At 43.8% G+C, this 13721-nt stretch overlaps 1 protein-coding gene across 1 annotated transcript; it reads right to left on the bottom strand.

The window, feature by feature from the left end:
- Positions 1-929: 929 nt before the first annotated feature.
- sphk2 (sphingosine kinase 2) lies at positions 930-13591 on the bottom strand. Its single transcript, XM_072679897.1, has 7 exons — positions 13544-13591; positions 9932-11632; positions 8368-8517; positions 8072-8166; positions 7429-7544; positions 4397-6125; positions 930-3573 (listed from the first exon to the last, which is right to left on the bottom strand). Exons 2-7 carry the CDS (start codon positions 10425-10427, stop codon positions 3511-3513), a joined length of 2649 nt encoding a protein of 882 aa, XP_072535998.1. The 5' UTR covers positions 10428-11632; positions 13544-13591; the 3' UTR covers positions 930-3510.
- Positions 13592-13721: the final 130 nt, after the last annotated feature.

A 13721-nucleotide genomic window follows, 5' to 3' on the forward strand; every position in this document is an offset into this window, starting at 1 on the left:
TATAACAGTGATTGTCATGGGTGTCTAATGTTAAAAAGGTTAAGAAAGTTAAGAACGTGAAGAAGAAAATAATAGTCTTGCTATTAAGGTTTTGTTACTGAACAGGGTGGGCCTACCTTTGTCTGCCATTTTTCTGCCACATTCTGCCCACCCACTGTTTCTCAGGGGTGAAAGGTGTTTGAGGTGAAAATATTTTTAACACTGCTGGATGCAGAGGCGCTTTTGAACACATAGACTTGGCCTGCAATTGGCATTGTCAAATTTCCTTTGTAGTTCTATTGCAGATGTCTTAAAGAGGTTTAGGATTTTCTTTATTTAATTGTATGATGGTGAAGGGCCAGACAGACTGATGAGCTTGAGGGTTCTGTTGTTGACCTCCTTCGAAACAGATACAGGGGGGGGGGGTGAACAAACTGTTCACCAGACCTGAAAGGAAGGCGGAAAGGCAGAGAGAAAGAAAGATAAGAGCTACTGTACTGTGGCAGTTACCGATTAGTGTGTGGGGTTAGAGGTGCCATAAGGAGGCAGACAAAGGGGAGGAAGAGAGTCTGAGACGTCGGCTTCCTTGTTTACCCCTCCATGGGACTGTGATAACCAGTGAGGCATACAGCACTGACATTTGTGGGGTTATCCTACCCCCATACTTCTGCTCCAGCTCACAGGAAGGCTGCTGAATCACAGCCGTGTTAATGTCACTTCCTCTTGCCGATAACTATTCCACATTCCCGAGTCCAAAAAAAGGTCCACCTATTTTCCAAACTTCCAGTACCTTGTGTTTTTACTTAGGGAGTGAGTTTGTGAGCCAAGACTGTCAGGCCTAAGCATTGGAGGCCTAGTTCATTTCGCCGGCGCTTTGGCCCCGTTAGGCACTCTAAATTCAGACAAGCCAAACATGCGGAAGAGAAAGCTGGGACTCGAGTGTAACTTTCATAGTTAAATTTAATCTTAAGGATAAACAAAACATTTGAAACTATACAGAACTATGAACTGTACATTATATGCGTTTTATTTACTACTGAATCTTAGTAATAATTATCATTTTATTACAAGCATGGTAGAATCATCTATCAACAAGACATCTTTAACTGGCATTGTCAGCAAGAACAGCAGTTCAGTACTATTTAGGTGTATAACACTGCTCTAAAGCATGGTCCACCAAACAAAAAAGAAAACAGCCAAAAGCAAACACCTGCCCACCTGCGTCCCAAAACATCTGGAACCAAGCTTCAATACAAATTAACCAACGCTGAAGGAATTCATGAGCTCTGTCTACATTCAATTGACAGATAGAGGGGGAAACTCACACTGAACATTTGCTGGGTATCTCAACATTATTGTTCAAATAGCCTTTAGGTCATTTGCTTTCTTTTAATATATTAAGTATAAGTTAGGAATAGTTCTTTCATAGATATTTACTTGGCTGATTTGTGGTCCCTTGGGGAAAACATAAGTGTTTAGAGTTTACTCTTAACAAGATTTAGTTCAGATTGCAGAGTTTGTCTATTCAAACCTTTGTGAATGACTTTTCTTTAACCCACTCCTGCAAACACACAGAAAATGTTTGGAATAAGTCAGACAAAATCAAATAGATTAGTAGCTGAACACAGTCCCATACGTTCCTAACATCAAATAGAACATTTTAGAGTAGTTTTCAAATGATCATCTGTTTTGAGTTTTGAAGGCTAATATCTGGAAGAACTTTTGTTTAAAAATGAATCTTGTGCAACTGCAACAGACACAGCTTGGTTAACTTGCGTGAACATCACCACCACATGCTTTTGCTTAGACAATCAGGCAAATGCACTATATACCAGAATATTATCCATGTTGAACTGTTCAGCTCATCCATGAGATGACTGTGTCCTATGGCTACCTGCGAAAGACAAAATGACGTCACCACCCGACGTTGTTCTATATTTTCATCGTATAGTGATGAAGGCTCGGCTCTGGATTTTAGCAAATATCTCCTACAATCCCAATATGCTCGATAGTAGGCTACATGAGACACAAAGCGAATTTATTATGCTTCAATACGGTCCTCATAAATGTACATGGAGGACGTCTTTCTAAAGGAGGAGACTATGGCCATTGTGAACTGATCTTAACTTAATGAGATCTTCTGGTTGAAGGAAACATTCTGTGAAAAAAAAAAGTTACTCAATTTCCCATTTAGCCCAAATACACTAAAAAATAAATGGTTCTACTACATGGTTCTTTGAGCGTGCCATAGAAGAAGCTTTTTTGGGGCCATTAAGAACCGTGTTTGTAACAGGGATGTGTGAGTGTGACAGACCTTTAACTGTGTAAATAATCCTTATACTTCTCTGTTACAAACACGGTCCTCTATGGCATCAAAAGTGGTTCTTCTATGTGCTCAAAGAACCATGTGACGCTCCTTTATGTTGAAGAGTGTACACTCAATGAGCCACAACGTTTGGCATCCTGACGTTTGCTTCTTTAGTTTTGCACTGAAGCAACAAGCAGGCTAATCTAACTAGCAAGACCATACACCATCACTTAGCATCTTGCAAAAAGCTGCATGCCCAAATCATCACAAACTAAGCAAGAGTTTTGCCATATGGTGGCAGAATTCCCATAAGTAACAGAGTTTGAGATAATCATTTAATAGTTTGACTTAATAATTTAAGTTTGACGGAACTGTTTGATGATTTAAGCATTTGTTTTGGTGGTGTTTATGTGGTTAAATTACTCGGTAGCTACATTAGGCTAATATCTCCAGTCCAAAAAAAAAAACAAAAAACAAAAAAAAAAAAAACAATTCAGGCACCAAACAAGTCTTGGCTAATCTGCTATGTTTGGGATAAGTACGAGACTGTGTAAATTTGATTTCTCCCAGGACTAATCTGGTAATTGAGATCAGGGGTTAACTAAGACGGGGAACTGCACATGAAGTTCAGAGCTGGATAAGGCATTCCAAGGACGGAGATTATGCAACACAGATGGGCCATATTCACGTGAGAGTATGGCTACCTCAACAGCTGTTTAAAACAAACAAACAAACAAACAAAAAACAAAATAACACATTTGTCCTTAGTGTTCAGTTTAACTCCCCTCCCCACAAATCTTGCTGTAATAAGGCAGGACCACTCATGCACCTGCAAACAAGCGAATACTAAAATGTAGACGCCTGACGCATTGACTCAATGCACACATTCAAAGTGCTTCTCTTCCACCCCCCCCCCCTTTTTTTATTTTCAGACATTGCTGTTTTCACGCTTCGGCCTTAAGTAAAGCTAAATAAGTGTAATCCTGTGGTCGTGCAATAGGCCGCAAATTTTCATCCCTTCGGTAAACTCGCTGGTAATCCGGTCGGTTGTGCGCAGCTCGATTAGGCAATCCCTTTTTAGTAAATCCCAGTAAAAGCTGTTATTGCAATTGCTGGCTATTTCAATTCTCCAATCTCTCTCTTCTCAGAAGTGGATGCCGTAGTGTTACGTAATCCAGACAGAATGTGTAGAAATGATCCTTTCTAGTTTTAATCCCAGTTGCTCAGAATCTAGTGATCTTCACCCCAGAGTCTCCAACAATGAGACGAGCCATGGACGGATGGATCTGAAATATGACACACACACACAATTAATAAGATAAAGTAATAAGGGGACACCAAGATGCTCTTTATAGTGGCAACAAATGACAACAACGCAGAAGTGTTAGGTAAGTGAATCAGTACTGAGTAAGTAGTGGGAGTTTGGTGCATAGGATGCTGCAGTTGAAAAGCTTTACCAAGTAATAATTACAATTGTCCTAGCATCTGCACCAACAGAGTAATATTCAGCATTATTGGGAAAGTGACCTCACAATATAGCTACGTTTCCAAGAGATTATACAGTAAAACTTCTTAATGCTTGCAGGCTATGGAAATGAAAGTTACAGGTAATATTTAATAACTGTCAATGAAACCTTTTTGCTTAACTTTAGTGGATAAATGGCCAGCCGAGTGCTGAAAAGACCTTTTCGGAAAAGTAATGCATTTGTGCATAAATATAGTATGAAGTGATTTTTCTCACAAAAAACACTAAGGCTGCACCCCAAACTGCAAAAGCACACTACATAATACATCAGTATATATTTATATACCATATATATTTAACACATTAAAAGTGCCTTTGTTAGTGTAGCAAGTAAAGTGTAGAAATGTGCAGTTTGGGATGCTGAAAACAACCAACCAGCACAGGGCAGTTGGGCTGAGGAGGAGACAACACTCATGTGACAGTGCTCTTCGACAGGACATGACACTATGCAATGCATTTTTTATTATCTGCATAAAATTTCCTTTTAACTGCTTGCAATTTGCACAGATAGTTGATGGAAACGTAGCTACAGTCACATGATGCACAATATTTGAACTTGAGCCATCAAGTTGTCTGGCAGTTACCTGTGCCTGAAGGGGTCCGTAGGGCACCACCTCCCCATCCACTGTTAGGGTCCCACGTGATGAAAGCGGCTGCAGACGGAATGCTCGGGCAGAAACGTGGCTGACATAGGGCGAGCTCATGGACAGGTGGGCACCCCTCTCCATTGCAAGGAAGAGCCGTAGCAGCGTAGCCCTGGAGATGCCCGCCCGCACAAACGTCAGATGAATCAGGCCGTCATCAAAACGAGCATGCGGCGCAGCCAACAAGTCAGCGCCCAAGTGGGACTGGTAGATAGCTAACACGAGAACAAAGTCCCCCTCGATAGTCACCCAGTCCCGCGTGGGCAAGGGTTGGTCCAAAGGCGGCAGCAGGTCATCATGGGGCGGAGTACTAGGGGTGGAGACCGCGGAGCGGTTCTTGAATGGGCCAGCTGGCTCGGCCAGGTCAAAAGTGAAGGACTGGGAGGGGGAGCGGAGAGAGGGGGATGGGGAGGAGGAGCCGGGCGTGCCGGGCCGAGGGGCAAGGTAAGCGGAGCTATGAGGGGATGCGCAGGATGGAGAGGATGGAGGGGTGGGAGAGAGGGAAAGAGAGAGGGAAGGGAATTTGGGTGGAAGGGAGTTGGAGTGAGAATGGTGTAGGAGAGAGAGTGGGCGAGGTTTTGATGGGTTCTGGTTCTGGTCAAGAACTGCTTTGGGTTTGTAGGAGAACGGAGAGTGACGGAAGGGGGAGGAAATGGTCAGCGAACGCTCACGCGTGTCTGGTGGGAAACGCGGCTCTCGCTGGAAGTAGGTGCCGTTCAGATCCTCGTCCGTGTCCAGGTCCTGCTCCGAACCAGTGCCACCAATTGGCTGGCTAAAGAAAGCATTGACGATCTGAGAGGAGGGGGCAGAATTTTTGCGAAGCACCTGCCGCGGGACTGGGGGCTCGTCTTCGCACTCTTCTGCCTCTTTACCTTCGTCCACACCATATCCCTCACTCACGTCCCTCGCATCTAGCGCTCCTTCTGGTCCACTGTTTCTCCCTTCATCCTCCTCCACCTCGTCCTCTCCGTTTCCAGACGCGCACTCATCCTGACGGTCGTTTGACTCCGAGCTTGACCCGGACATTCCTTCCATCCTCTCCTCCGCCTCCATCTCCCTTTCCCGGTCCTCCGCAAGGCTGCTGGCCCTTACCACCCCAACTCCTCGCGCTCTTTCTCTCCTCCTCTCCCTCTCTCTCTCTCTCTCCTCCCGCTCTCTCTCTCGCTCCCGTTCTCTCTCCAGCTCCCTCTCTCCATCCCCTTTGCGGAGGCTTCTCTGTTCACTGATGCCCATGTCGGAGCATGTGCGGTGGATGGGAGTCCGGCAAAAGCCCTCTAGGCCCTCCGTGATACTCCTGGAGAGAGGACGGCGAGGGGGCTGTGGGGTCACATCAGGGGAAGGGCTGACCACAGCAGGGGGCAGGTAGGACAGGCGACCTTTATAGGAGCGCAGTGAGGCCAGGCGAACCAGCGTGCCCAGAGTGAAGCGAGCTGAGCCAAGCCCCCTGTAGCGCTCGCTCTCGATATCCACATCTGACACAAAACCCCATGCCACTGACAGAAAAGAGAACAGCCTTCTGGGAGCTGGCGGGCGGCCGTTCTGATTAGACGAAGAAGAGGGCGGCAAGGGGCTTGTTGTCACGGACACCAGGTCCATGGGTCTGATTCCACCCCGACAAAGCAGGAAGCAGCAATTGAGGAGGAGGGGCTCCCGAAGGCACATGTCATATCTATGAGAGAGAGAGAGCGAGCGAGAGAGTGTATGTTTAAATATGTTTCAGTACATTTGTGGAATACATTTATAATTATATATATACATATATAATAGAAATGTGTGTACAGGACGAACCTTCTTAAAGATACCATTTAAAGCACCTTTATTTTGAAGAGTGTCTGTGTGTACTTATATGTATATATGTCTGTTTGCACTTACCCTTACACACAGTTATACATATGTTTATTGGCGGAACAAATGCTACAAAACACTGATAACTGATAAAAGTTTAAAGATAAGAAATCACCAATCTGACACAAAGCTCAAACTCTAAAGGTAAGAGCAGTTTTCAGGGCAGGACCTGTTTTTCCTGAACAAGGGCCCAAGAAAGATATCTGCCAGGCAATAGGATCAAGATCAGTGACAGTACCGCTGATAAAACAATGACAATAAACTGTTTTTCTGGTTGTGGCATCGACAGGATTTGACCTCTCCAAACAATAAGGAAAAACTAACAGTTCTGCCACTGGAGAGGAAATACCCCTTTCATTCGTAACTGAATGAGACAAGAATATAGTCTGATCTAGGAAATCTAAACAAAAGACATCTGTATGGTTAACATATTCAAACTGGACAGCATGTGAATAATCTAGTCTCCTGTGTAATAAAACATGTAACAAGAAACTTAACAGTAAGCAAACCACAAAGAATTATTTATTTATTTATTTATTTATTATTATTATCCTCCCTTCATTTTACAATGTAGAATTTCTGGTATATATTTGAATAAACCAATCGCACCTCTTTACCGTTCTCCAAGAATATGACTGCCCACCTGTCTGGCATGACACTGATGTAAACAAGACCATCAGGCTCTCCTGCAACCCGCCACTGACCATCTGCTCACCCTCCAGCTATTGCTGCCTGTCTCAAAGGACTCTAACTATAAAAAAATTCTAACTGCTATTTTTATTTTCATTATCATCATTATTATTACCATTGACAATCATCATTACTTTCATTATTCTTACAATCACTACTAGTATTGTATTAGTATATCAGTATACCGGAGCATATCAACAGTCTTATGTGGGGGTATGGTGATGGCTTTTTATTAATAATTTATAAGTGGTTTTGACATTGGTTCCTTCCAAGGTTTCTTCCTCCTTCTTTGAGGGAATTCTTCCTCACTGGGGGTTTTATGTATTAAGTTTTGTTGATATATTGTCTTTTCACCAGATTTTTGTAAAATGACTTGCGACATCAATTGTAAAAAGCGCTACACAAATTTAAGAAGCAAGGTTAAGTGAGTCTCCTACCCTGCGTAGTGGTTGATGGAGCCAGCCAGGGCATTTCCAGAGCCACAGGGTAGGATTCCCACTGGAGTCTTTATTGCTCGTTCCCAGTCTGGCCTGTCCATGAGGCCGTTGATCACCTGTTAAAAAGAAAGACATGCATGGAAGTCAGTAAAACTGCATAATTAACTACACTGAAATTTACATCATTATATCATATTTACTGACAAAAGAATAAAAAGCACCCTGACATGTTTAATGACAGGGTTTATAAGGGAGCATGATGTCCCATATATGTTAATACTAACAAACTCATCAGCCACAAAATTCAGCCCAAGGTTAGAACTAATTATTTACACCGTTCTTTTTTTTCCTAACTGACAACATTTTATTATGTCAGATAATACAGTAAATTAATGTAATTTTAAGATCAAGCAAAATCATGCACCATGATATACCTTGAGTTTTATGCACAAAATTTGTAATGCAGCTAAAAACATCCAGCATTACTCAGCAAACACTACACTAACAAATCCAAGACACTTTGCTTAAGTCAAACCTCGAATGTGATCTTTTATCAGCCCCACCAGGGAAGCTTTAGTGCACTAGTTGTCACGTTAATGCCTCAGTTAGTGTCATAGCCATTAAGTGGTGAGAAGTCAGTCACCTCGTGTAGTAGTCCATCTCCAGAGACGATAATGATGCCATCCCACTCAGGCAGAGAGATCTCCCTAATCAGCTCACGAGCATGATTCTGGCGCTCTGATGCACAACACAGCAGAAATACAACATACACATTTATGAACCATGTAGGTTGCAGCAGGGTGTCCAGGAGATACCCCAAAAAAAAGAGTAATATGTAAAACATCATATGACGAGCAACTTGTGTTTTCAAATGTTTTTTATGCCGGTGAATTTCAGTAAAAATTGTCTCATGTTATGGCAAGAGCTGGTCAGTCATACCTGTCTGTATGAGGTTGTAGCTGATGTTGGCTTCTCTGATCATGGGCAGTATGTGCGTTTGGCACCACTGCATAGCCTGACCCCGCCCACTGTATGGATTGACCAATAGCAGCAGACGACGAGGGCGGGGTAACATGCTTTTGCTAAATTCTGTCAAACGAGAGAAAGAAACAATTAGGCAAACCCAACAGGGACCGCAGAACTGGCACCAAACTTCTGATCATTTAAATACGTCTCAAACACACTCTGGAATACACTGGGTTTTATCTTGGATACCACAATGCAGCTTTTCACAACATAAGTACTGAGGATCTTCTAAGGACCAGGGACAATCCAGCCATATTTCAATGCATCGGGTACTGGATGTGGATAACGGAAGCACTAGCAGCTGCAACAGATGACTATTTAGCTACAAATCTATTATTCGGATTAAAAATCGCTCAATTGCCAAATATCTCTCGTAGTTATCAGCTTTTAAATTTAGCTTGAGGGGTTTTTATGCATTTGCTAACTAACAATGAAGACTGTCAAAATTTTAAACCAAGGATGTGTACCGTTTCCCACACCTTTTTCGGATCAGCAAAAAAGGCAAAAGTGGGCCCAGAGCAATAGGGTCCAGAACCAGACCAGAAAGAACCAGAGTGATATGGCCCAGTGAGGGAACTGGAAAAAAAAACCCCAAAAATAAAGAGAAATGAAACAAACAAAGAGAGAAAGACAGAGACCCACCCCTCCCTGTGTGAAAGCATGACAGACGTGAGTGTGTATGTGTGTGTATATGAGTGTGTGTGTGCAGAGCAGATAAAACAGAATGAAGGAAATGCACAGCCAGACTGATAACTTCCCGCTGAGAGCCACAAAACAAGAGAAAAATCCATGTTTGACAGCTCTGTCTCTACAAATTAAGAGTCAAGGGAAGCTTTATGGTGGGTCAGACCAAATGTCGCTGTTGTAGGGCACCAGAGGTCTGCAACACTGCAGAGCGAGAAGTACTGCTGATCCAAGAAAGATAGAAGCGTGGGGGGAGAAAATGAGGCAAACATGCAAAAGTGTTTTAACAGCTAAACAATCCAGACCAACAGTACAGTGGATATGTTTAACTAAAGCTCTCAAGCTCTTAATAACTAAAGCAAAATGTACTGTGTTACATTCAGAAAATGTCCTTATCTCTTTTGTTTTCATAATAATAATAGTTTGGATTTTTATGTTTTCTACCAATATTATGGAAAATCACATTAATGTTATTATTAATAAAATAATAATAATAATAATAATAACAAAAATACACATACTGTGTGGCCACTTCCGGCTCAAGGGGTGTATTCAACTGCCCCAAATATGTATCTCTCTCAGTAAACACATATGTTCACACAAACACACACCTGTGGACCTAAGGGGGTATTACCCAAAGCACTGTTTCTCAGTTTAGCCAGATAACAGCGTAGTGGGTAACAACACCATCTCCTTAGGGTTCAGTTTCCCAGCAGGACCTGCAAATCACACTATACCAATAAGAGCCACTGGGCTAGACTCCTAACAGACACTCTTTCTCTCTTTTGCTTACCTGTAGTGGCACTGACATCCAGTCCCCTCAGCAGGCACTGTATGGCTGCGTTCCATTTCTCTGCGTCAGCTCGGCTCTCGGCGAGATACACTCGGACCTGCCGGCGACGGGACACGCCTTTCCTACGCCGACCTGCCGGGTACCAGTACAGCACCAGCAGTGGCGGAGCTGGCGCCCGAGGACAGCTGCACCCTGCCAACTCCGCCAGGGGCAGCAGCAGCCGTGAGTCCTTCCCTGGGCGTGGGGAGAGTCGCTGGACATGGATGTTTGTGGGGGTGAGGGTCAGGGCGTAGCTGGACGAAGCCGGACTGGGTGGCAGGGACACTCCGGGGCTGCTGGGGCAACTGTTACTGTTACTACCACTGCCGCCACCTCCTCCACTACCTCCGGTGCTCCAGCCCCCAAACTGTCCATGCAGCAGGGCCTCCTGGGCCAGTCCAGGGGACGGTGAGGGGGACAGGGATGGGGACGGACTTCGTGGCCCTGGGGAGCGCATTTTCACAGCTGGAGATGATCCGTGGAGTCAGGAGAAAGCATCCAGAACTGGGGATTTGGGTGAGTCATGCAGAAAGCTTTTTTTTGCAGAGTTTCAGAAGGGCTTTCGCGGAAGCAGTCTTTTTGCTAGAGGACAAATAAGTCAATGTTTGGACAGAACAGCAGGTAAAGAACACTTTTCCCTGAAGCCGTCTTAACAGTGAATAGAAGTGAGGAGTTTGAGTTACTGGTTGAGTTCATCCAATGAACTTCAATGAACTCTAACCATTCAAGATTATCTAGATATTTGTATCTTCTTGTCCAAAAACGTCACTAAAAGTCAGGTGTTCTGATCCCTGATGGCACTCATATGTTTTCCCGAGTGCATTTTGCTTGAAACAGCAAATGCTTAAAAAAAATGCTAACCATAGTGTACAAACCAAAAAAAGGAAGAAATACAAATGGAGGTCACATGCTAAAAACAGTCTGGCTGCTCTGTTAGGATCAGCAAAATCTGAGACCTGCTGTCAAATGTGACAAAAAAGTGACTATCAGTTGTCAAAGCTATAAATAATGTTAGAGCTTCTCCTTAGATCGCCTTCACAAAGTCTTGTTAGTGTCGCTTGCAGATATTAAAACAGCACTGACAGCCAGCATCTGCTCAACAGCACCCACTGTCTTGAGGTCAGAAAACATAAAACTCAGAGTCAAAGTAAACACCACTAATGGTTTCAATTAAACCATGAATCCTAAACCCACGGGCACAAGTCAGGAACTGCCGGACGGAGAGGATCTTTTTCTAACCGTAGTCTACGGCCAGTGCAAGGTGAAAACACTCTGAATTATTTGTAATGCCCAAAGTGTTTTTTTGTGTTCAAAATAAATATCTGCCCTCTTAAAACGTCAGGCAGGGAAGCGATGGACGGTGTGTTGTGTCTCAGTCTCTAGATGTAACTTATGGGTTACATTCTGTCCTTAAATCATCCGATAGACACGTGCCACAAAATCCAAGATTTGTAATCCATTGAAGTTCCAGTGTTTCTCAATTTCTGCAGAACTAGTCATCCGAAATAAAAGAAAAACAAAACAATAAACGACAGACCAACGTAGATCCAGAAGAGTACAGAGGGATTACAGCGGTGAGAGCATTATGTCACAACGTTCCTGTTTTGTAATCCTTCTTGTTCATTGTTTTAGGCTTAGGTATGCCCCCAAACATGCAAAGTCCTGGAAACAGAGAGAGAGGAAAAAATATGAGTATTATTTCTTGAGAAGAAAGCAAGCTCGTCAACAGTCTTTACTCCTGGACTAGCACAGGTGAATCTATCAAAATGACCCTTGATCTACTCAGAACGTCTGAAAAGCAGGCACTTATCAGTTTGCAGAAAACATTGTGACGTACATAAAAGCTTTGGGTCAGCAAAATAACAGGCATGAGCTGAACCGACAGTTTGTCAAGACAGAGCATGAGGCAACAGTTTGGTGGGGGTTGATTGGATGAGATTACAGCCTAAATAAGACGTCCATTGTGCTAAATGAATGCAAGCAGAAGTGCAAGCAGGGGAGACTGTGGTGAAAAGTGAGACAATCCATGCGTGACATTCAGTCACAATTCTCGGTGGCAAGTTCATGAAAAAGAAGAAGAAGAAGCAGTAAAAAAAAAAAAACCCTGACTGATGTCATAACTCACTCGTCTGGCACCTACCCACCCAACTGTGGTTAAAACACACATCCCGTACTGTGGGCAGAGCTGGATGGACAACAGCCAGATATTCAACATAATCTCTTTCACAATTTGTGCTCTGTAGTCCACTGCTCGCAAAGATTAAAAAAAAAAAAAAAAAAAAAGGAGGAAAAAGCACAGATTCGGAGCATAAACTCGCAGCAGCTCGAACACACGACATATTCAATCCTCTTAAAGTCAACATTTTCATGGCAACCCAGCCAGAGCTGAGATCTGCTACACATATACGGGCCTTGCAGCACTCGGCCAGCACTGGTCACTGCGGCACCTTTAGTATCCCTAAACTGAGGGTGTGGACGGTGCTTGGAAAGGGAAAGTGACCCCAGCTCTCTCACAATGCCCCACACGCCACCAGGAAAGCATGCATGCTTTTTACTGCCTTCAGTCAAATGCGTATTACATCTGTAGAGGTGGGAGTGGAACAGAACCGAGACCAGCAAAATCTCCTGTTATACACATACATACACACACACATACACACATACATCCTCACACATACTCACACAACCTCACAGGACAGCACACGTTGTTTTCCCAGCAACTAGATTAGACATTGTCCTGGGGCAAAGTTGCTTTCTTGGGCCGATAATAAAAGACAGCAAGGAGGAACAGGCTTCAAAAAGCGGTAACAAGGAAGGGAAAGGTAGAGGGTAACTTCAGCACACCTGCACTCAACTACATTAAAGAGTACAGTCTGACTAGCTGGTTAGAGGTCCAGTTTAGAGACAGTTCAGCAGAACATTGGGTGGCGATCAAAGCACTGATCACCCAAAACCAGAAGGTGAGACTCTAAGGTCGTTTAAGTTGGCTTGGTTTGACATGTGAGCTGAAACAGTGAGTGGGTCGTTAGGAGGTTATCCCTCCCTCCCTCTCTCTCCCTCTCTCTCTCTCCACACAACGACATTAACAACATTAACCAGGTCCTGAAACCCTCACCCGCTCCCACCTCGACAAAACAATGACCGTAAAACAGGTCATCTGATATTAGACAACCATTTGATCAAACTCGTCCACAGCAGTGACCGGGCTAGCCTGTTAGCTCTGCTGATTAGGCCAAAAACGACAAAGTGTCACAATCTGAGGAAACATTTACCCCCGATAAGACCCAGATAACAATCTGCTACGGAGTGTTTGCACTGAGGGCACTGCTGGAGAAATTAAATACAGTAGAGATGTTAACTGATTCAGCGAAAACTGAGTTTCTTGTTGGAACCGCCGTCAACTACACCAGAAACTGACACTTTACTGGGTTTTAGTTCAACATTTAACCCTCAAGTTCAGTTCACCCAAAATGGAAATGTTTAAAATACACTCCAGGCTTGTCGGCTGAGCTTATAAACATTTATATGACTGTTAAAAAGAGGACAAACTGGGGTGAATAAAGCTTAACTTACCTCATATTTGTGTCCGATGGTCTTCTGTCTATCCGCCGAGTTCAGACAGGAAGTCTGTATCCTACCGGTGGGCGGCCGCAGTTCTTTGACTGACAGAACCCGCAGCCAATTGTAATGGAAAAGAGGCCTCCTCATTAGCATTCCGTACCTGACGCAGTGTTAGCGGAGTAGCCTTTAA

The sequence above is a fragment of the Salminus brasiliensis genome, chromosome 5, assembly GCF_030463535.1.
Source record: "Salminus brasiliensis chromosome 5, fSalBra1.hap2, whole genome shotgun sequence".
In the NCBI taxonomy this organism is placed as follows: domain Eukaryota; kingdom Metazoa; phylum Chordata; class Actinopteri; order Characiformes; family Bryconidae; genus Salminus; species Salminus brasiliensis.

Excerpts from the sequence above, each read along its gene's own strand:
- sphk2 (XM_072679897.1), bottom strand. The coding sequence starts at position 10,427 with ATGCGCTCCCCAGGGCCACGAAGTCCGTCCCCATCCCTGTCCCCCTCA. Across the intron at positions 7,545-8,071 it reads GAGATGGACTACTACACGAG|GTGATCAACGGCCTCATGGA; the intron begins GTGACTGACTTC and ends TCTTTTTAACAG. Across the intron at positions 6,126-7,428 it reads TCCATCAACCACTACGCAGG|ATATGACATGTGCCTTCGGG; the intron begins GTAGGAGACTCA and ends TCTCTCTCATAG.